Consider the following 23,672-nt stretch of genomic DNA (forward strand, 5'->3'; position numbering starts at 1 on the left):
GGTTAGACTGTGCTCGGCTTTCAGTTTACTCTGCTACGTGCATTTCCCTTTTAAGGCCCATGGCTCTAAGGAGCAGTTTCTATGCTGTTGTTTACAACTAAGTTCCTAATTTTCTTTACACTGCCTAAGCTTGGTGCTCAAATTTTGTTTAGAAACTTAAATGCTCTTCTGCTTTATGTAACCTTGGGCCTTTCATACATCAGCTTCACTGCCCATGTCTAATCTTTTTGCCCATGTGAACTTTTGCTAGGAATTGTATCTTCACAGTTGTAGTTTAATCCACTATATTATCTCAAGGATTTTTATCCCGTCTGCTAAATGACTGTTGCTATGTAGTTGAATTGCAGGGATTCTAGACTCCTGTCAAATGGAGGCGAGGGAAAGCTGTTATGATTAATTTGATCCTCAAAAGTTTGACAGTATCAGCTGTGCTAAGTTAAATGAGTTCTTTTTCTTTATAGTTTGAAGTTTACAGTGGTGAGTGATCCTATGGATCAAGAAACAAAAGAATGCCAAGAAGTGGGATATGCATATCTTGAACTGTGGCAGATCCTGGAATCGGGAAGAGATATTCTAGAGCAAGAGCTGGACAGTGAGTGAACTATTGTTTGTGCTTCTAAGATAGCCATCTCAATAACAATGCTTTCTCTACTTCACTTTCAATGCATAGCTACTATGTGACATTGATGAGATACTACATTGGAATTTTAGTTTCTGGGTGAAGCATGTGGTTTTAGCCCCCATATGCCTTATTATAATTACTCTTTTTAATATCCAAAGCTTGATACAAGGAGATTACTTTAAAGATTTATTTATTCTTATTGGAAAAGGATGTTTACACAGAGAAGGGGAGACAGATCTTTCATCCGCTGGTTCACTCCCCAAGTAGTTGCAATGGCAAGAACTTAGCCGATCCAAAGCCTGGAGCTTCTTCTGGGTCTCCCATGTGTTAGGGTCCCAAGACTTTGGGACATTCCTTGCTGTTATCCCAAGGTACAAGCAAGGACCTGGATGGTAAGTAGAGCAGGTGAAACATGAACTGGCATCCATATGAGATTCCAATGCTTGAAAAAGGGGGAGAAATAGCGAACTGATGTGCTGGGCCCTAATACAAGCAGATTTTCAAAAAAGATTTATTTATTTTTATTGCAAAGTCAGATATAAAAAGAGGAGGAGAGACAGAAAGGAAGATCTTCCATCTGCTGATGCATTCCCCAAGTGGCTGCAATGGCTGATCTGACGCCAGGTGCCAGCAGCTTTTTCCTGGTCTCCCATGCAGGTGCAGGGTCCCAAGGCTCTGGGCCATCCTCGGCTGCTTTCCCAGGCCACAAGCAGGGAGCTGGATGGGAAGCAGGGCTGTGGGGACACAAAGCAGCATCCATATGGGATCCCAGCGCATGTAAGGCAAGGACTTTATCCACTAGGCTACCATGCCAGGCCCACAAAGGAATTTTTATTTTATTTTTTAATAAGATTTATTTTATTTTTATTACAAAGTCAGATATACAGAGATGAGATAGAGAGGAAGTGGAGCTGCTGGGATTAGAACCGGCGACCATATGGGATCCCAGAGCGTTCAAGGTGAGGACCTTAGCCACTAGGCCACGCCCCCACAAAGGGATTTTTAAACAGAAATTCTTTGTATTCAAATTTTCAGCCTCTCTCGAAATTAGTTGGTACAGGTAATAAATATCCCTTTCTGTGTGAATGAGTTACATCCCAAGTCTCTTGTTGTCTCTTAGCATTGATCACCAAGTCCCATCTCCTCATTCTTATAGACTATCTACTAAATCATGATCATAGCCTTTTTGGGGGATGACATTGAAACTCAGGGTTACGAAGTTCAACACTGGGGCTAGTAGTGATGGCACAGCCTATGACATGGGCATCCCATGTGATCAGTGGCTGGAGTCCTGGCTGCTCACTTCCAGTGCAGCTCCCTTCTCATGTGCCTGGAAAGCAGCAGATGTGATCCAAGTACTTGGTCCCATATCACCCACCTGGGAGAACATGATGAAGTTTCAGGCTAGTCCAGCTCCTACTATTGTAGCCTTTGAGGGAGTGAACCAGTAGAACCGAAGAGCTCTTTCTGTTTCTTCTTTCTTGGCCATTTGACTTTCAGATAACTCAATCTTTAAAAAAACTCAAAGGTCAGCTGATATATGAATTGTGTCACTATATTCCTCAAGTGGTTTTCCATCAAAGCAGTAATTATCTATTTTACAGTGCTGGAAAGAGTAGAGGCTTCATCTAAGATGAAGGAAGACTGTCAAGGGCTTAGGACAGTGTCTGGCACATGGTCAGTGCCACGTGTCAGCTTTTTTGCAGTTCTCCCAATACTGCCTCCTGTCCCCATGCCTAAACATACCTGCTGCTCCTGATTTTCATGCCCTTTGTAAAAATTTTTTTTTAAGATTTATTTATTTATTTATTATTGGAAAGGCGGATATACAGAGAGGAGGAGAGACAGAGAGGAAGATCATCCGTCCAATGGTTCACTCCCCAAGTGGCCACAACAGCTGGAGCTGAGCCAATCCGGAGCCAGGAGCTCTTCCAGGTCTCCCACGCGGGTGCAGGGTCCCAAGGCTTTGGACCATCCTCCACTGCTTTCCCAGGCCACAAGCAGGGAGCTGGATGGGAAGTGGAGCTGCCGGGATTAGAACCAGTGCCCATATGGGATCCCGGTGCGTGCAAGGCAAGGACTTTAGCCACTATGCTGTCACGCCAGGCCTGGAGAATCTTTTTTTTTTTTTAAAGATTTATTCATTTTATTACAGCCAGATATACACAGAGGAGGAGAGACAGAGAGGAAGATCTTCCATCCAATGATTCACTCCCCAAGTGAGCCGCAACGGGCCGGTAAGCGCTGATCCAAAGCCGGGAAACAGGAACCTCTTCCGGGTCTCCCACGCGGGTGCAGTGTCCGAATGCATTGGGCTGTCCTCAACTGCTTTCCCAGGCCACAAGCAGGGAGCTGGATGGGAAGTGGAGCTGCCGGGATTAGAACCGGCGCCCATATGGGATCCCGGGGCGTTCAAGGCGAGGACTTTAGCCGCTAGGCCACACTGCCGGGCCCCAGGCCTGGAGAATCTTAAAAACTACTGAGTGCTTCTTACTTTTTTTGGTAACATTTGAGGGTTCAGCACAGCAGCCTAGTGTCTAAAGTCCTCCCATTATATGTGCCAGGATCCTATATGGGTGCTAATTGGTGTCCCAACTGCCCCACTTCCCATCCAGCTCCCTGCTTGTGGCCTGCGGAAGCAGTAGAGGATGGCCCAAGGCCTTGGGACCCTGCACCCGTGTGGGAGATGTGGAAGAAGCTCCTGGTTCCTGGCTTTCTGTCTCACCTTTTCTCTGTAAATCTGCCATTCCGATAACAATACATCATTAAAAAAAGGATAACACAGTTTCCAAGAAAATGGTAAATATTAAATACATTTGAATGGCAAGGTGACGGACCGTCCCATCTTCCACTCCTCAAATGCTTGCAACAGTCAGAGTCAAGTCATGCTTAAGTCAGCAGCCGGAACTCTAGCCAGGTCTCTTATGTGCCTGGCAGGGATCTGATTCCTTCAGCATTGTCTACTGCCTCCCAGGGTGCACCAGTAACAAGGCAGCTAGAGTGGAATCAGGCACTCAACATGGAATGTGGGCATCCTAAATGAGATTTTAACGTGGAATGCCTTTCTCCAATGTCCAGGTTTTCCCCCCCAGTCATCAATATTTCAGCACAATGGTGTTTGATTTTAAATTTATTTGAAAGGCATGGTCACACACACAGAGAAATTTTCCATCTGTTGATTTACTCCCCACTTGGCTGCAATAGCCAGAGGGGTCAGGTCAAAGCCAGGAGCCTCATTCCGTTCTCTCATACAGGTGCAGCCCACTGCTTTGCTAGGTGCATTTGCAGGGACTTGAACAGTCAGTCACATGGGGTGCCAGCTTGTTGGCCACAATGACAGCCCCGGGTCTGATTTTTTTTTTTTTTTTTTAAGATTTGTTTTATTGGAAAGTCATACATACAGAAAGATCTTCCACCCGCTGATTCACTCCCCAAGCAGCCACAATGGCTGAAGCTGAGCTGATTTGAACCCAGGAGCCGAAAACTTCTTCCAGGTCTCCCATGCGGGCTACACACTGGCACCCATATGAGATCTTGGCATGTGCACGGTGAGGACTTTAATTACTAAGCTAACGCGTCAGGCCTCCCTAGTCTGATTTTAAAGTCTTTCGACCCCAGTAGTTTCCTTTTTTCTTACCATTTAAAAATCCAGCTCTTTGGCCCAGCACAGTGGCCTAGGGGCTATAGTCCTCACCTTGAACATGGTGGGATTCCATATGGGCCCTGCTTCCCATCCAGGTTCCACTTGTGGCCTGGGAAGGGCGGCCCAAGACCTTGGGACCCTGCACCAAGCGGGAGACCTGGTGAAGCTCTGCCCATTGCAGTCACTTGAGGAGCGGATCATCAGACGGAAGAAAAATCTTAAACAGCTTCTTTAGCTGATGTTGATGGTGCCATAGGTCTGCACCATCACACTTTCCGACAGTGTCCTCAGGACACTGAGGCCTCTTGGGGTTTTTATTGTCTAAGACTCATTTTTGTTGGACAGGTAGATATTAAAGATCTTCCATTTGCTGATTCACTCCCCAAGTGGCCGCAACAGCTGGAGCTGTGTTGATCTAAAGCCAGGAACCAGGAGCTTCTTCTAGGTCTCCCACATGGGTGCAGGGTCCCAAAGCCTTGGACTATTCTCGACTGCGTTCCCAGGCCACAAGCAGGAAACTGGATGGGAAGTGGGATTGCCAGGATTAGAACCTGTGCCCATATGGGATCCCGTGGCGTGTGCAAGGTAAGGACTTTTTTAGCTGCTAGGCTACTGCACTGGGCCCAAGGTGCTTTTATTCTTGTAGTTTTTTCCTCTTTAGTCTAGTCTTTCAAATACTGGATTGTCCTCGTTCAAATGTTGGTTTTTTTCTTCCTTATACCTCTTACTGGATGACTAAATCCACACTAGGGTCTTATTTATTGCTTAAAAATCACCTCACATCAGCATTTTACTCCAGATTTTTTTTAAAAAGATTTATTTATTTGTATTGGAAAGGTGGATATAGAGAGGAGAGACAAAGAGTAAGATCCTCTGTCCAATGGTTCATTCCCCAAGTGGCTGCAATGGCTGGAGCTGAGCCAATCCGAAGCCAGGAGCTCCTCCAAGTCTCCAAGTCTCTCATGTGGGTGCAGGGTCCCAAAGCTCTGGGCCGTTCTTGACTGCTTTCCCAGGCCACAGGCAAGGAGCTGGATGGAAAGCGGGGCTGCCGGGGATTAGAACTGGCACCCATATGGGATCCTGGCGTGTGCAAGGTGAGGCCTTTACTGCTATGCTATTGCACTGGGCCCAATTCCAGATTTCTTATACAGAATACACTGGTACTTGTCATTATGAGCTGTGTCCCCCTTGGCACCTCACTGACTGTAATCATATCCTTTCTCTTCCAACCATTTTATGAGGAAAATTAGAATGCTCATCCTTGATTCCTTTTCCTTACCAACATTGACTTATTAAACTGCTATTTCTTAATTTAATAAACAAAAACAAAAAGCAAAAAACATTGTTTTGAGGTGTTGGCACCCCCTGTGGGAACCATTTTATGTTCCAGCTGCTCCACTTCTGATCAGAGCAGTGGAGGATGGGTCAGGTTCCCACCCAAGTGTGAAACCTGAAGGAGGCTCCTGGCTTTGGACCAGCTCAGCTCCAGTCACTGAGTGAACCTGGGGAAGGAAGACCTCTTGCTCTCCTCCCTCTGTAAAATTTGCCTTAAAAAAAATAAATCTGAAAAAAAAATTTTTTGAAAGGCAGTTAGGGAGCTGGATCAGAAGTGTAACAGCCAGGGACTAAAGTGCTGTCCACACTGGATGCAATGCGTTATGCCACACTGCTGGCCACATACTTAGTAAACCTTTTTACTATTGGCTCTTTAGTATTAATCAGATATCTGAAATCCTTGCATTTCTTCTCTGTCCCCAATTACTGCATCATAAGAGGTCTACTTGTCTTATTCAAATAGTCTCATCTTTCTAGATAGATGGAAACTGTCCATTAGTTACAGCTAAAGTGCTCAATTTGGCCTTGTGGTACAGTGGGTCAAGCCCTTGCCCGCAAACACCCCACAGCAAAACACCAGTTCAGGACTTGCTTGTTCTGCTTCTGATTTACCTTTCCTAATGTCTGGGAAAGCAAGAGACAACTCAAGTACTTGGGCATGTCCCTTTGTGGGAGGCTTGGATGAAGCTTCGAGCCTCATTCTAGCCTACCCCCATCTTTGGGGCAATCTGCAGAGTGGCCAGCAGAAGCAAGATCTGTTTCTGTTTGTCACTGCTTGGAAGACTTAAAGCAAGGCCCTTTGGACCTGTTATTTGTGTATCCTCATTTCTGTCCTGGCACATGCTTAGTATGAAAGTTGCTTTTCTGAGACTCAGCTCATTCTGACTCCAGGAACCCTCTTCTAGCTTAGGTGAGTAGTTTTAGTTCCCTGTGCACCTTGGGGTTTCTGTTACACCTGCATGCTGTATCGTCATCACTCTTCCTCCTCCTTCAGGCTGATGCTCCCTATGAAAGGAGCTTTCCCAGCACCTAACATGACACCAGACTGTGAAGTGTTTATTGCAATGATAATGTGGCTGACACTTTTTCCCCCTTTCTCAACAGTTGTCAGCCCTGAAGACAAGGCTACCCCAATAGGAAGGCTGAAGGTTTCCCTTCAAGCAGCTGCTGCCCTCCATGCTATTTACAAGGAGATGACTGAAGATTTGTTTTCATGAAGGAAGAGAAGCTATTCCATTCTAAAATCTGAGGGAACCATAGTAAGAAAAAAATCTCTTATAAAGTAACTTGCTATACCATAAATCTGGTTTACTGTGATGTCCTTACTAGTTCCCAATCTGAAGGTGAAAGTACTTTGGGGACACTAGCTGGATGAGGACATTTTCTCCAGCATCTTATTGTTCACCAGGCAAAAACAAGGCTTACTTTAAGGAATTGCAAAAAGAATGGTCACAAAGAGTGAATTTACAAAAACAAAGCAACAACAAAAAACCCCACAGTTTATTTCTTTTAGTTCTTCCAAAATTGAAATATCAAGTCCTACTGCTAAGGAGAAAAAAATAAACAAACATAAAATCCACGATCCCTCCCCCGCTCTTCTCTTAAAAGTCACAGAATACGGAAAGAACTGCAGTGGGACGGGTAGGTGCAGAGAATCAGGAGCAGGGATGGCAAGATAAACTCCCCCAATATTAAAAAGCTGGTCACAACAGAAACTGTGATAAATACAGGACAGATAAGTGTAAGGAGCAACAGTGAAGAGAAGCTGCGTTCAAGATGTGGCCTCCCTTCCTCTCCTCTCCTCTTGCCAGGGCATTCTAGGCAAACCTGAAGGTGGATTCCTTTGGGCCTCCCTCTAGGTTTCTCTGGAAGCAGGGTATGAGGCACAACTTCTCATCCTTAGCTATATCAGAAATGATAGTGGTAATCCTGCCCTCTATTGTGGTGGCAGGTATGACTGTAAAGGGAGACATAACTGAGCTAGGGAGTGTCACTGCTGCTTCTAAGTCAGCAGAAACACCTCAGACTCTGCACGAGGCAAGAAAGCAGAATTCAGATGAAGGCACCAGCCCAATCTGCCTTGCTAGCTCAAGTTGCATGATTTATCCCATCATTAGCAAATTCTAAGAACCTTTTCTTGATTATTGCAATGATGGAACTTAGAGTGACATGAGGAAGGTCTTGGCATAAGATGAAGGACTGAATCTGCTGGTCCAGACCATGGCACAGGTGAAGGATCAGCCTGTACCATTTTCTTGGAAATACAGCTTTGAGACACCAAGAGTAAGATGTCAGAAGCCATCGATGTCCCGACAGGGCGACAGGAAGAGGAATGGAGCACTATTAACAACATGAGCCTCCGTCCTTCTTTACCGCCTCCCCTGCCATCTGCATGGGGCCACTGGTCCATGTCCAGGAGGGCCTGGAATTCCCCAGGTAGATTGGTCCACACAAATGGCCCCCTAAACCCATAAACACAAATGGCAGAGCTTTAAAGGAAACAAAAGGAAAAATACAGTTTCTATGTCATGTAAAACTTTCAGGGGTCGGATGAAGGAAAAATGGAGCTGAAGACCAAAGTTCAGAAGTTACTTCCTCTTTTTCTTTGGGGGTGCAGAGCTTTGTCTGGAACCACGGTTAGAGCCCCGGCCTGAACTGTGTACAGAAGCCTTCCTCTTCCGGCTCATACTTCGACTCTGTTCCTCTTCTTCCTCGTAACGACTCTCACGGTCCGCTAAATAGAAGAAAGCATGCTTAGTCACACATAGGTTAGCACAGCTATATGGAACCACATGACACAGGGGAATGTAGCCTGGAGTCACACTAATTTTTAACCTATACTCAGGCACTTACTAGCTTGTGACCACCTTAACTTCTTCACCTTTCTGAGCCTTGGTTTCTTTATAAAAGGAAGAATTACGGGTTAAAAATGGCAACCTACACACAAATTAGAGCAAGCTTAGGACAGAGTCGGTAATTAAAAAAATTTAAAAGGTAGGAGAGCGAGATATTTTTCATTTTCATTTTTCACTATCCAAATTGCTAGGGCTGGATTAAGCCAAAGCCAGGAGCCCACAACTCCATCTTGGCCTCCCACCAGACCTGGCCCTTCTGGCTGCTTTCCAAGGTGCATTTGCAGGAACCAGAATGGAAGCGGAGCGACCAGTACATTATGATGCTCACAGGAGCTGCCGACATGGCAGGCAGTGGCTTAATTTGTTGTGCTGTGATGATGGCTGCTCTCATTTGTTAACTTACAGTTTGTAAAATGAATAGACAGTAACAAACCTTTTCGAGCTTCTTCCTCCAGTTCATCCCAATCCTTTCCGCTCTCCTCTTCACTGCCCAATGATTCCTTAGAATAATCTGGAATCAAATTGATTAAACTTTAGCCATTATAGTATAGAATGGAACAGCCCAGTTCTTTTAGTTTCTAGAAATAACATTAGATAAGAAAGCCAGCACAAACTTCCTGTGTAATGACAAACCTGATTCTTCTGCCTCTGATGAGTAATCTTCATCACTGTCCTCCTCCTCCTCCTCATAGTCATCCTCGGAAGGATTAAAAGTCTCATCTTCAATTTCAGATTCTGAATCTCCTTCCTCAGCATCACTTCCCTAAGGAGTTACAAACAACACAGTGCTATTTACTGATTTATTGTTCCTTACATTATTGTTTCAGGAAGTTAAGCAACTCAGTATTATAGACAGAAACCACAAAAACCACGTGTTCAAAATGTATTTTAGATTACTGCGCTGGCACGGTGCAGTGGGTCAGGCCAATTCTTGCAATGCTGACAGCCCAGTTTGGAATGTCTTGCTGCGCCTATTCTTGGTAATACACTCTGACAGCAGTGGCAGATGGCCCAAGTGCTTGGGTTCCTGCCACTCATGCAAGAGACCAGGATAGCTGAGATCTGGTTGTTGCATCCAATTTTAGTGAGCCAGGAGATGGAAGCTCTCTCGTCCTGCCATTGTGCTGTCAATAAATAAATCTTAAAAAATGATTGCTAAGGGATAGTTATTTGAAACATAAAACATTTCTGAAAGATTCAGTAGCGGCCGGTGCAGGGGTCAGTCATTCAGGCTAATCGTCTGCCTGTGGGGACAGCATCTCATCTGGGTGCTGTCTGTGGTTCAGCTGCTCTACTTCTGATTCAGCTCCCTGCTTATAAACTGGGAAAGTAGTGGAGGATGGCCTGAGGCCTTGGGGCACTGTTCCCACGTGGAGACCTGGAAGAAGCTCTAGTATCCACTCAGCTCTGGCTGCTGTGGCCATCTGCAATGCACCAGCTGATGGAAGATATCTCTGTCTCTCATTGTCTCTATAAACTGATTTTCAAATACAAACAAAACAAAAAACCAAACAAAAAATCCAAAAACAAACAAACAAAAAACTTTAAAAGATGTCCATCTTTCCTTTGTTTTTAAAGATTTATTTTGTTTTTATTGGAAAGTCAGATATACAGAGAGGAGGAGAGACAGAGGAAGATCTTCCATCCAATGATTCACTCCCCATGGGACCGCAACGGCTGGTAATGTGCCGATCTGAAGCCAGGAACTTCTTCTGGGTCTCCCATGTGGGTGCAGGGTCCTAAGGCTTTGGGCTGTCCTCGACTGCTTTCCCAGGCCACAAGCGGGAGCTGGATGGGAAGTGGAGTGCCAGGATTAGAACCAGCGCCCACATGGGATCCTGGCGCGTTCAAGGCAAGGACTTTAGCTGCTAGGCTACCGCGCCAGGCCCAAAGATGTTCATCTTACGCAAGGAAGGTAATAAGACTTTTTGTAATAACACATTATCCAAATATGAGGGGATTACTATTTTCCAAAAAATTCTGTTGTAAAATGTTTTGAAAAATTCTCCAATAATGATAAACTCATCCAGGAACAATTTTTGTCATTTCAAAAAAATCTTATCAGTGGTTACCAATGCTCAATGTATTATAGACCTATAAAAGTAACATAGAAGCAGTAATACCAAGTTGTGCCGAGTTTCTCCCTACAGGTCTGGCGCTTTGTGTATTAATATACCTTTTCCTAAGTGTCCAAATAATATCAGCCAACACTGTATGCCAGGACAGAAACCCCACACTCACGCACCTCACCCTCTGGCTCCAGGAAAGACCAGCCACCTTGTTCAAAGAAACCCTCGGGATCATCAACAATGGTCTTCATGATTTTAGTCCAGTTGAGGGACTGTACTCCTTCTGTATACTTTAGGTCACAGGAACTGCAAAGATATTACAAAATCAAAACTCTTGTGTATTTTCTGAGAAGGTTCTGTATCCATTTGGTCATTAGTATCGCTGTTGATCAGACAACCCTTTCCTAAATGTTCAACCTTCAAGCAGATAGTTTGTGTATCATGCCTCTAGAGCAAGCCTCAGCGGCTGCTACCTCACCTCCCAGGACACTAACCCTCACCCCTCTTCCAAACGTTCCCTTAAGTAGCAGTTTCCCTGATTTTCACTCACTCATCTCTCCTACTCATCACCCATATTTCATTTTCCCCTTAACTACCTGCCAAGTAGTTGCAAATCAAAACATCTGTGACTCTTGATAACTAGTTACAAAACAGCTATAATCTTCACAAGCCCCAACTTACTGCCTCAAGCTTCCACTGCTGCCCTATATATTTTTTATTGGTTCATTAAGCACCCTATATTTAGACTATTCTCAGATGGATTTTTCTTATTCATGTCTGCTGATAGAAGCAAATAAGGTTTTTTAAAGAGTTGTCCCAGCTTCCAGGCTGCTAAACTAAACAAGGACTTGGTATTCAGAGGAGGTGGGGTCGGATAGAGAAGGCAGTAATCTGGATCTCTGAGATCAATCCCAGAGAACTAGAAATAATTCCTGGTCCCACCAGCTTCAGTGAAAATCCTTCACCACATACAGGATACCAGGCTAGAGCAGTGCCCCAGAGTGAAGCCAATCAAGCAAAGTCTGTTCTAAGTCTATATGAATGACATTCCCGAACAAGTCTTTAGGAATCCAAACAACCAAATAACTGAGTGCATCCCTGAATAAAATCCAAAAACATTTAACAGAATATCACAAAACAGGGCATTCAACACTATGGCACGGCAGGCACTGTGCACAAACCCACAACCTATGGCACCAGCATCTCATATAGGTACTGTTTCAAGTTCTGGATAATTCACTTCTGCTCTAGCAGAAGATGGTTTTGAGTGCTTGGGCCCCTGCCCTTGTGGGCAAAACAGTTAAAGCTCATGATTTCAGCCTGGCCCAGCTGTTTGCAGCCATTTGGGGAGTGAAACACGAGATGGAAGCTTTCTGCTTTTCATCCTCTTTTTTAAAAGATGTATTTACTTTTATTGTAAAGGCAGATGTACAAAGAGAAGCAAACAGAGAGAAAGCTCTTCGATTTGCTGGTTTACTCTCCAAGTGACCACCATGGCCAGAGTTGAGTCAATCTGAAGCTGAGAGCCAGGAGCTTCTTCCAGGTCTCCCAAGTGGGTACAGGGTCCCAAGGCTTTGGGTTGTCCTCCACTGCTTTCCCAGGCCACAGGCAGGGAGCTGGGTGGGAAGTGTGGAACATCCAGGATTAGAGCCGACACCCATATAGGATCTCACACGTGCAAGGTAAGGATTTAGCCACTAGGCTACTGCACCTGGCCCTCCCCTCCTCTTATAATGTTGCCTTTGAAATAAGTAAATAGGGCCCGGCGGCGTGGCCTAGCAGCTAAAGTCCTCGCCTTGAACGCCCCGGGATCCCATATGGGCGCCGGTTCTAATCCCGGCAGCTCCACTTCCCATCCAGCTCCCTGCTTGTGGCCTGGGAAAGCAGTCGAGGATGGCCCAATGCATTGGGACCCTGTACCCGCGTGGGAAACCCGGAAGAGGTTCCTGTTTCCCGGCTTCGGATCGGCGCGCACCGGCCTGTTGCCGCTCACTTGGGGAGTGAATCATCGGATGGAAGATCTTCCTCTCTGTCTCTCCTCTCTGTATATCTGACTGTAATAAAATTAATAAATCTTTAAAAAAAAAAAAAGTAAATAAATCCAAAAAGCAAACAGAAAAACCTAAAAACAATGCAGTGTCACACACTGTATTTGGCAACTGACCACAAATTGGCAGGTACAGAATGAAAGAGGAGAACAATTACTAAGTCCATAAATACAAAAGTTGATGGAAGAAACCGGCACAAGAAGTTCAAGAAAGATGCGCCAAGGGGGGCTTTAGCCTGGCGGTCAAGATGCCTGCGTCCCTACCAGAGACCACTGGGCTGATTCTTGCCTTCCGCTGCTGGTTCCAGTTTCCTGTGTCATTCCAAGACTCCTCCCACTGAAGATGTTTAATGAATATCAAACAGAATAAACAGAAAATTGCACCATGGATTCCTAAATCCCATTTCAAAGTTTCCAGGCCCAGTTCCACTCTGAATCAAGCAGGCTGCTCATACAAAACCTAGGAGGCAGTACTTGGGTCCCTGCTAGTGGTGGTGGCAACACGTGTGGTACTTGCGATGTGTACATCCCAGCAGAGGATGGCCCAAGTACTTGGGAATTATGTGCTTACGAGACTCATAAGAAACTCCTGGCTTGGGCCTGGTGCAGTAGCCTAGTTAGTGGCTAATGTCCTTGCCGTGCATGCGCCAGGATCCCACATGGGCACTGGTTTGTGTCCCAGCTGCTCCATCCACTTCCCATCCAGCTCCCTGCTGGTGCCTGGGAAAGTAGCGGAGGATGGCCCAAAGCCTTGGGACCCTGCATTCATGTGGGAGATGCGCAAGAAGCTCCTGGCTTTGGATCAGCTCAAGCTCCAGCCGTTGCAGCCACTTGGGGAGCGAACCAGTAGATAGAAAATCTTTCTGTCTCTCCTTCTCTCTGTAAATATGACTTTTCAATAAAAAACAACAATAAATCTTAAAAGAAATGAATGTCCTGGCTTCAGACTGGCTAAGCTCTGGCTGCTGTGACCATTTAAGGAGTCAATGAGCAGATGGAAGATCTTTTCTTTTCTACCCTGTAATTCTGCCATTCAAATAAAAATAAATCTTAATAAATAAATAAGTAAATAAATTGGGACCAGCACAGTGGCCTAAGTAGCTAACGTCCTCACCTCGAACATGCTGGGATCCCAAATGGGCGCCGGTTCTAATCCCGGCAGCCCCACTTCCCATCCAGCTCCCTGCTTGTGGCCTGGGAAGGCAGTCAAGGATGGCCCAAAGCCTTGGGACCCTGCACCCGTGTGGGAGACCCAGAAGAGCTCCTGGCTCCTGGCTTCACATCTGCTCAGCCTTGGCCATTGCGGTCACTTAGGGAGTGAATCATCGGATGGAAGATCTTCCTATTTCCTTCTCTCTGTATATCTGTGTTTCCAATAAAAATATGTAAATCTTTTTAAAAAAATGAAAATCATGAGAAACATTCCAATAAGAAAATCTCGCCCAGAGAGCTACAAATGGAAATAAAAGACATACACAGTAGGTAAGCATGAGCTATTAAGTAAAGAAAAACTAAAAGGTAACAATGAGGACAGCATTATCTCAATACTGAAATCACAAAACTTAAAAAAAATGATATCCCTCATGGGTTCATCACCGTGGTAGCAAGTAAACCCGCCAACTGCAGTGTCAGACAAAGTCTTGTTTTATTCTCTTACGATGCAGCTCCCTGACAATGTGACTGGAAAAGCAGTAGAGGACGGCCCAAGGACTTGGAGCCCTGCTCCCATGTGGGAGACCAGGAAGCTGCTCTGGTTGTTGCAACCATTCAGAGTGAACCAGCAGATTCAAGATCTCTCTTTCTCTTTCCTTCCTTCTCTAAGTCTGCCTTCCAAATAAATAAAATCTTAAAACAGACAAACAAAAAAACCAAAAACCATGAACACAGATATGACAACTCAACAAAAGCTTAGTGCATTACTTCCAGTAATGTAATGTATGAAAGAATGATACATCTGCAAGACTGGCATTAGTGCTTACAGCAGCAATTCATAATAACCTCCAGGTGGAAATAACCTGTAAGTCCACTAACTAGAGTAAATAAAGGATGGAATAGTCATATAAGAAACTACTACTAGTACTAATCAGACAACCTAGGCAGAGTTAAAAAAAACATTTAGTGAAGAATGCAAGATTTAAAAATCACATATAGTGTATAATACTATTTATGCAAAATTTGAATAGAGGCGAAATATAGTGACAGAAATCAGCAATGGAATCAAAGGAAGAGAACTGCTGACGGGGGTTAAAGGAATTTCTTTTTTTTTTTTTAAAGATTTATTTATTTATGTAAAGTCACATATACAGAGACGAGGAGAGACAGAGAGGAAGCTCTTTTGTCCAATGATTCACTCCCCAAGTGGCCACAACACCCACAGCTGAGCCGATCCAAAGCCAGGACTTTGGAATAAAAATAAATAAATCTTTAAAAAAAAAAAAAAAGAAAAAGAAAAAAACATTTCTTCCTTATCTTTCAATAAAGAGTTAACTAGGAGGTGGGTATGATGGCTTGACTGATCCTTCACCTTGCAGTGAGCCTAGATCCCACATGGGCAATAGTCTGTGTTCCGTCTGTTATATTTCCCACCCAGCTCCCAGCCTGCAGCCTGGGAAAGCAGCAGTGACCCAAAGCCTTGGAACCCTGCACCCTGAGTGGGAGACCCAGGAGAAGCTCTTGGCTTTGATCAGCTCAGCTCTAGCCTTTCCAGCCATCTGGGGAGTGACCCAGCGGATGCAACATTCCAGCATAGATATGCTGATGTTTTCCAGGTCTGTGGTGGTCTCTCTTTAAAATCTGCCTTTCACATGAAAATAAATAAATCTTAAAAAAAAAAAAAAAGTTATCCAGTTAAAAAAAAAAAGGCCATCATTTTAAGGAAGTAAATTATTTTCAAATATTGGTTTATAACAACCTAAAGGCCAACTCAACTTATGTATTATCATTAATCCTCTCCCTCCCCCCTTTATCTACAAGACAAGAGCAACAGACTAGAGAGAAAGAGATTTTCCGTTCCTTAAGTGCCTGCAACAGTAGGGCCAGGCCAGAGTTAGGAGCCAGGAACTGTGTAGAGATCCCCGAGCAGGTAGCAGGAAACCAAATCAAAAGCCAACCAGCAGCCTAACGTGCTAACCACAGTGTCTGTGCTCCTGCCCTGCAAGCAGCAGCCTTCATGTTTAACAAAGCAGGCTAAAATCCTATACAGCTCCTGAGTTGAAAAGGAGACTGCTGGCAGATTTACTTACTTCAGCCATTCCTTGATGGGATCCAAAGAGGCTACAGGAATGGCGTTAATCATAGTCACTTTCTTGCTATAATCCTTATAAACTATTACCATATCAAAGTTCTTCAAATGGAACTGAACGCGTTCAAAGTGGATCAGCTCCACTTCATCCAATGTCACCACAAAAGGGGGCTGTCAGGGAAAAGCACAGGATACTTGTTATATAATTATTTCCCCCAAAGTATATTCAGGCATCCAAAATACCATACAAAGCAAAACGAAGCTGTTTATGAGGGCTTTTTTTTTAAAAAAAAAAAAAGACTAAAGCAAAGTAAAATATAGGATTACAAAATTTTCTCTGAAGAAAAAAATAAAGAAATGGATTAGGAGCAAAAACCTATCCATTTGCTTTCTTCTAATAATTTTCTTACTCTTGAGAAGGCAAGAAATGCTCACCCATTCTGTAGCATTTACCAGCGCACTGCTAGTGGGCTGGAGGAGGCAGGTACTCCGATAGGGAGCGCCGTTAAATCTGAAAGGAAGAAAAGAAACTCAGATCACAAGACAAACGTCTCTTCGTGCTCTGGAGAATCATGTGCAGGGGAGTCTCTTCAGCTTATTCATTCAACTCACACCCTTAACCATTTTCTAGGGGACACTGGTACCTCTAAGGACAGTCACAAGGAAGAAGCACAATAGGTTGTATTACATTACTATTAAAGGAAAAATATAAAGACAGACCAGTAAACAGGCCAAAAAGATAAGAGGCCTTACCCCAAATCTCTAAAAGGCACTTCGAATTCCAGTTCCTCTTTTGTTAGAGCCTCTACTTTCTCAATAAAATTTTTAAAAGCTGTCTTCAGTTTGTGCCTCATTTCTCGCTCCATCTATAGAGGAAACAATATTAACTATAGCCATCACATTCCTTGTTAATGGTGTGTCACCTCAGAAAGTTTAAAATGCTTTTCTATTCTGAAATACCCCTAAGACATTCCTATGCACGCTTTCTTTAAAGTCACTATACCACTAACTATAGCATTAAGTCAACAACCAGACACTTCCATGGACGCAACTGTATCACACCATATCAACATACACATAAATCCCTCTGCAGAAATTCAGGGGTTGATTGCAAAATCTAATTCCTGATCTCTTATTTATACCTCATCCCAACTCACTATGCTGCAAATACAGTACTGAATTCTATGTACTTGCTCAGCGTAGAGGTCATCCCGGTCATGCATATGCTGATGTTTCCCCAGGTCTGTGGTGATCTCTCCCACTTCCGTGTAGAACTGAACATCTGTGTGCCGCTTCTTCCCAAACATGATGGCATTCTGATGGCATAAAGCATAAAAAGTCAGAAGATTTGCGCCCAGTGTGATAGCCTAGTGATTAGGTCCTCGCCTTGAACGCCCCGGGATCCCATATGGGCGCCGGTTCTAATCCCGGCAGCTCCACTTCCCATCCAACTCCCTGCTTGTGGCCTGGGAAAGCAATCTAGGACGGCCCAAACCCTTAGGACCCTGCACCCGCGTGGGAGACCCGAAAGAAGTTCCTGGCTCCTGGCTTCGGATCAGCGCAGCACCAGCTATTGCGGCCACTTGGGGAGTGAATCATGAGATGGAAGATCTTCCTCCCTGTCTCTCTGTACAATTGCCTTTCCAATAAAATCAATCTTAAAAAAAAAAAAGTAGTCAGAAGATTTAGGCCACTCAAGCCCACACTGAAAGGATGCAAGAAATAAAACATAAAAACAGAACTAGGAGAAGACCTTTTATGTGTATGTTTTTAAGATTCATTTTATTTGAAAGGCAGATTTCACAGAGAGAGGAAAGATACAGAAATAGATCTTTCATTTATTGATTCACTTCCCAAATGGCTTAAATGGCTGGAGCTGAGTTCAACTGCAGCAGGGAACCAGGAGCTTCTTCCAGGCCTCCCATGGGGATGCAGGAGCCCAAGACCTTGGGCTTTCCTCTGCTGTTTTCCCAGCCCTTAAGCAGAGAGCTGGATTGGAAGTGTATCAGCAAGATCACAAACTCATGTTCATATGGGATACTGGAGCTACAGGTTGGAGGATTGGCCTGTGGCGCACTGTGCTGGACCCAAATTTCTTTTGGTAATTATGTATCTATCATACTAAAGCAGGACTTAGCAACATGTACATGTACAACACAATCTTTACTTAAGATTTAAAAAGCAAAGACAATTTTTTAAAAAAAAAAAATAAAAGGCAAAATTAGACAGGAGAGAGATGTTGTATGTTGGTTACTCTGCAAATGGCCAACAAGGGCCAAAGCTGGTTGGTTTGAAGTGGGGAGGAAAGAGGTTCTTCTGGCTCTGCCATGCAGGTGCAGCGGCCCAAAGACTTGTGTCATTCTTTGCTGCTTTTACAAACCACTAGCAAGCAGCTGGATGGGAATTTGAGCAGCCAGGGCATCAACCAGTGCCCATATGGAATGACGGCATTAAAGACGGAGGCCTAGCCTGCTATGCTATGTGCCAACTCCAATGCTACAAATTTTTTAAAAAACATTTTAGTCAACCCTTGACATAAAATAAGCAATGACTAAAGAAATAAGCATTATTTTACAAAATATAAACAGTCTTAAATGTGGGGCTGAAAGAGTTAATGTTTTTATGTGCTAGATAATATTTGTCATCACTATTTTTTTTTAAAGATTTATTTAATTTTATTGGAAAGGCAGATATATAGAGAGGAGGGGAGACAGAGAGGATCTTCCATCCAATGACTCACTCCCCAAGTGACCAAATGGCTGGTGCTGCGCCAATCCAGAGCAGGGAGCCTGGAGCTCTTGCGGGTCTTCCACGCAGGTGCAGGGTCCCAAGGCCTTGGGCTATCCTTGACTGCTTTCCCAGGCCACAGGAATGGAGCTGGATGGGAAGCAGGGCCAGTGGGATTAGAGCCAGCAACTATATGGGATCTTGACGCGTGCAAGGTGGACTTTAACCACTATGCTATTGCACCGGGCCCCAATGGTTTGTTTTTTAAAGATTTATTTATTTTTGTGCTCAGCACAGTAGCCTAGTGGCTAAAATCCTTGCCTTGGACACCCAGGATCCCATATTAGCACCAGTTTGTATTCTGGCTGCTCCACTTCTCTTCCAGCTCCTTGCTTGTGGCCTGGGAAATCAGTACAGGAAGGCCCAAAGCCTTGGGATCCTGCAGCCACATGGGAGACCCAGAAGAGGCTCTGGGCTCCTGGCTTCGGATCAGCTCAGTTTCAGCCATTGAGGCTACTTGAGGAGTGAACCAATGGATAGATAATCTGTCTCTCCTTTAATCTGTAAATGTGCCTTTCCAATAAAAATAAATAAATCTTAAAAAAAAAAAAATGAACGAAAATTGGGTCGCTTGTCCTAAAGCTCAAAATCACTTAAGCAGAGTTGGCACAGTGGAGCCAGAATCCCACATATGCTGGTTCTGGTCCTGGCTGCTCTGATGGCCCGAGAAAGCAGTGAAAGATGACCCAATTCTTTGGGTCTTGCACCCATTTGGGAGACTTGGAAGTGGCTCTGGGTTCCTAGCTTTGTACCCACCTAACTCCTAACATTTTGAGAGTGAACCAGAGGCTGGAAGGTCTCTATCTCTCTTTGAGTAATTCTGACATTCTCGTAAAAAATGAATAATTAAAAAAGAAGAAGAAGAAAGACTTTAAATAAGAAGGCAATACCTTGAGGTGAAAGTGCAAGACAATAATCATTTCTCCATCACAGGGTTGGAACAATGCATGTTTGATGTTATTGTACAGGATATCCACTTTGTCTCCACGAACAGATGTGAAGCGGAAACCTGGGAGAAAGAATGTAGAAGCTAAGGCCTGAGCAACGTAACTAGGCTCAGCAAAGGCTCCTTCATGCCTTAGCTGCTCTAACAGGGTCAGTGGAAATGTCAACAGCTGCACATCTCCTTTGAGGCCATTCAACATTTTTTTTTTGATATGTAGACTTTTAAAAATTATTAATTACATTGCATTATGTGACACAGTTTTATAGGCTCTGGGATTCCCCCGACCCCTCCCTCCCCTCCCCCATGGTGGATTCCTCCACCTAGTTGCAGTATTACAGCTCAAATTCAGTCAAGATTCTTCCTTTGCAAACATACACCAAGCATAGAGTCCAGCATCTTATTGTCCAGATAAATTCAACGGTTTCTTGGGGAAACCATCTCTGGTCTGAAGGTAGAGCTGGCAGAATATCACCCCGATCAATTGAAAGCCCCAACACAACATCAACAACAATTTACAACATTATGGAATTGACATTGTATTGAGTAACCAATATGTTAAAAAAATGCAAGCATTCAACATTTTAAGTAGAATTTTCCAGCATTTCCTCACAGAGTAGGTAAGTCACTGCTACATTTGTGCACCTAGAGACAAAGCTTAGAAAGCCATAGAACAACTCCCTACCATTGACATGGGCCTCCAGAGAGCCTTGCATTCTTTTCTGGGCAATGTTAGGGCGAATGTACAGATCTTTGAGCTTGGGATTACTCCGGTTTAGATTGATCACAAGGGAATCTTGTTTCACAATGCCCTAAGAAAGGAAAATTAACATGAATCCTCATAAATCCTCTCATGTCCCTCCAAATATATATCAAGCTTTAAACAAAGGGGCGTTGTGCTCAGGCTCACCTCCTTCTCCTTCTCCTCTGCTTCACGAGTCTTATAACGCTTCTGTACTTCTTTTATAATCCGGAAAGCATTCTGAAGATTCAGAGCTGGCACTGTCTGTTCCCCAGGTGCCTTCATATTTGAAGCTCGATAGGTTCTGCAGAAACAAGGAGCAGTCAACACAAGCTTGTTTTCAGCCCAGGTAGCCTGTACCCACAGCTAAATTTTGTAACTGGGTTAATGTCTCTTAGGAGAAGTACTTACCACTGGATGGTGAGAGAATTAGCTGGGAAGCTCCTTAAATGGAAATACTTTAATGGCTAATTCTCTGTTCACATCTAGTGCACCATTCCATAAATTATGCTATTTCATACCATGAAGGAATAGAACCAAATGTTGTATATATCTTTCTACTTGAGGATTCTATTATGAATATATAAAGGGCCAGCATGATGGCTCAACAGGCTCTTCTTCCTCTACCGGCAGTGTTAGCATTCCATATGGTGTTGGTTGTAGTCTAGGCTGTTCCACTTCTGATCCATCTCCCTGCTAATGGCCTTGGAAAGCAGCTGAAGATGTTCCAAGTCTTTGGGCTCCTGTGCCCATGTGGGAGATCTGGAAGAGGTTTCTGGCTCTCAGCTTTGTATTGGCCCAGCTGTGGCCACTGCAGGTATTTGGGCAGTGAACCAGGGCATGAAAAATCTGTCTTTCCTTTTATATAAATCTGCCTTTCAAATAAAAATTAATAGTAAGCATAAAATAATTTCATGGTGATCCTAAGTTAAGCATCTACTCTCAAAATAGTACATATCATCCAAAGCCATCCCAAACAAGGGCCACTGCGAGAGGCTCTGTTGTTCATGAGGAAAAAGGAAGCAGCAAAGAGAATGAAACATTTACAATGGGATCATTTCAACCAGCAGCAATCCAGGGACTGTTGTCTTCCTCAAGACTTACATTTCCTTGACAAAAGTGGCTTCAGGGTTGGGAAAGATGTTGCCCTCATTCCTGCCCAAAGCACTGCCTGGGCAATAGAAGTTAATTCGCAAGTAGGTATAATCTCCTTCCACAGACATACTTATGTTCTGTTCAAAGAAAGAAGAGCACCAAAAAATAAAACAGGTGTTGTTTTTTTGCTAGACCGTCAGAGGGATTCAATCATTAAATCAGAAGCTACACATGAGTTTTATTCCTAAGAGTTTAGTTTGTAATTTTAATCTAATACACACATACATACATACACCTAGTTTTCAATGTTCAAATGTCTGTTTTCCAAAAGAAACAAAGTTTTCAAAGCATTTTATGCCATTCACACAGCCACAGTTAACTAACAGTTTAGAGAAAGATAAGGAAATTACATTTGTAGACTAGTTTCCTATAAAGGAAAGTTGTAAGGGGAACAAGAGTGAAAGTAGGAGATGAACAGGAGTAAGTAAGTTCGTAGCGTGAGAAGGGTGCAGCGTGAAACAGCACACTGAGACAGACGAGGCAAACAATTTATGACAAATATTTTAACAAACAGCCTGAATGAAATAGGATGCAGTTTTAGTACCTTGATTGTGGCAATATGAAAAGGTGTTGCAATGCCAAATACTGGCATTATTACAGTCTCATATTTCTTATCAATATAGATCTTCATTTCTCGAATATGTGGTTCCTTAGGCATCAAAGATGGGTTTTTATAAGACACATTGGATTTGCGAGCTCTGGAGTTAGATAAAAAATACATATGTATATGAGAGGTTTCTGTAGTTACACATAATCTAATATAATCTCAGTGCAGTGCCCAAAGTAAATTCTTACTTCTGAATCTGCTGCTCTCCTTTCTGTTCAGTCAATCTCCTTTTTGCTTCTTCATTGAGTTGAGCTGCCAGTTCTTTCTGATGTGCTCTTCGCTTCTCTTCAGCAGTCATCTCATTCTAATAAAAGTCCAAGTGATCAGAACATGTGCGTCATGACAGATGTAACATCAATGCAACTTAAAACTGTAAACTTACTCGGGTTCTCTCGGTAAGCAATGCTGCTCGAGAACCTCTTCCCAAAAGGTCCTCTGCTTCATCCTTCTCCTCTTCCTCTTCTTCCTCATCTTCATTCTAGGAAAAAAAAAATTAACAAAAATAAAATCAAGTTTAACTTACCCATTGTATGAAAAGTTTTTCATACCAATTTATCATCTTCCTACCTTTAGAAAAATCCCCATATTTTTCACTTTCTTCTTCACAGATGTGAGAACAGTGGCTGGGCCATCCTAGGGAAAAAGGCATTGAGACACAAGTGAAGCACCTAGTATGTACTGAGTAACATTCCAATTCTTCTGTAAACAAAAATCTTTGACAATGGATTTTTTTTTATTCTCTAAGCCTCAAATCAGAAACCATTAAGTTAGGGAGCAGTAATGAGGAGATGGGTTAATACCACCCGATTTAGTGAAGCCTGCCTTACTTTCTGGCTTTGTGACATTTGGCAGATTACCTAAACTGTGCTGTTAAGTGGCACATGGGGATAAGGACAACTCAATGTGGGCTTCGTGTGGTATATCAAATTAAGCACACCATATTGAACTATCAACTGGCATACCAGCTACTCTGCTTCCAATACAGCTTCCTGATGGTGCACATGAAAGGCAGGGTAAGATGGCTCAAGAAATTTGGCCTCTACTACCCATGTGAGAGACTAGGATGGAGGTCTTGTCTCTTGGATTCTGCATGGTTTAGACTTGATCATTACAGTCATTTGGTGAGTGAACTAGGAGATGAAAGTTCTATCATTCTTCCATTCAAGTAAACAAACAGCAGAAACAATAGCAAAACAACCAAAACAAAAAAAGAAAACCCTGAAAGAGTACCTCATCAGGTTACAGTAAAGATCAAATGAGCTGGGCCTGGAGGTGTGGCCTAGCGGCTAAAGTCCTCGCCTTGAAAGTGCCCCGGGATCCCATATGGGTGCTGGTTCTAATCCCGGCTGCTCCACTTCCCATCCAGCTCCCTGCTTGTGGCCTCGGAAAGCAGTCAAGGATGACCCAAAGCCTTGGGACCCTGCACCCGCGTGGGAGATCTGGAAGAGGTTCCTGGCTTCGGATTGGCGCAGCACCGGCTGTTGCGGCTCACTTAGGGAGTGAATCATCGGAGGGAAGATTTTCCTTTCTGTATATCTGACTTTGCAATAAAAATAAAATCTTTAAAAAAAAAAGATCAAATGAGCTAATGCTCAGAAGTGGTTACCTTTTACTAGAAACTCAGAA

At 43.7% G+C, this 23,672-nt stretch overlaps 2 protein-coding genes across 7 annotated transcripts in view; one reads left to right on the top strand and one right to left on the bottom strand.

The window, feature by feature from the left end:
* LOC101533636 (RPGR interacting protein 1) overlaps positions 1 to 6,902 on the top strand; it is a 41,718-nt gene extending 34,816 nt beyond the window's left edge. For all 6 annotated transcript variants that reach the window (XM_058666182.1, XM_058666178.1, XM_058666180.1 and 3 more), the window contains 2 exons: positions 462 to 592; positions 6,705 to 6,902. In XM_058666182.1, coding sequence (XP_058522165.1) covers positions 462 to 592; positions 6,705 to 6,817 — 244 coding nt within the window. In that variant the 3' untranslated portion in view covers positions 6,818 to 6,902. The remainder of the gene's footprint in view (positions 1 to 461; positions 593 to 6,704) is intronic.
* A 146-nt stretch (positions 6,903 to 7,048) lies between these two features.
* SUPT16H (SPT16 homolog, facilitates chromatin remodeling subunit) overlaps positions 7,049 to 23,672 on the bottom strand; it is a 33,557-nt gene continuing 16,933 nt past the window's right edge. Inside the window, exons 11-26 of the mRNA XM_058666177.1 lie at positions 22,614 to 22,679; positions 22,429 to 22,524; positions 22,235 to 22,350; positions 21,984 to 22,137; positions 21,389 to 21,516; positions 20,453 to 20,588; positions 20,228 to 20,354; positions 19,490 to 19,608; positions 17,003 to 17,128; positions 16,566 to 16,678; positions 16,248 to 16,323; positions 15,814 to 15,983; positions 10,701 to 10,830; positions 9,089 to 9,218; positions 8,889 to 8,966; positions 7,049 to 8,334 (exon numbers count right to left, since the gene is read on the bottom strand). Coding sequence (XP_058522160.1) covers positions 8,189 to 8,334; positions 8,889 to 8,966; positions 9,089 to 9,218; positions 10,701 to 10,830; positions 15,814 to 15,983; positions 16,248 to 16,323; positions 16,566 to 16,678; positions 17,003 to 17,128; positions 19,490 to 19,608; positions 20,228 to 20,354; positions 20,453 to 20,588; positions 21,389 to 21,516; positions 21,984 to 22,137; positions 22,235 to 22,350; positions 22,429 to 22,524; positions 22,614 to 22,679 — 1,911 coding nt within the window. The 3' untranslated portion in view covers positions 7,049 to 8,188. The remainder of the gene's footprint in view (positions 8,335 to 8,888; positions 8,967 to 9,088; positions 9,219 to 10,700; positions 10,831 to 15,813; positions 15,984 to 16,247; positions 16,324 to 16,565; positions 16,679 to 17,002; positions 17,129 to 19,489; positions 19,609 to 20,227; positions 20,355 to 20,452; positions 20,589 to 21,388; positions 21,517 to 21,983; positions 22,138 to 22,234; positions 22,351 to 22,428; positions 22,525 to 22,613; positions 22,680 to 23,672) is intronic.

This window comes from Ochotona princeps, chromosome 6, assembly GCF_030435755.1.
Source record: "Ochotona princeps isolate mOchPri1 chromosome 6, mOchPri1.hap1, whole genome shotgun sequence".
In the NCBI taxonomy this organism is placed as follows: Eukaryota; Metazoa; Chordata; class Mammalia; order Lagomorpha; family Ochotonidae; genus Ochotona; species Ochotona princeps.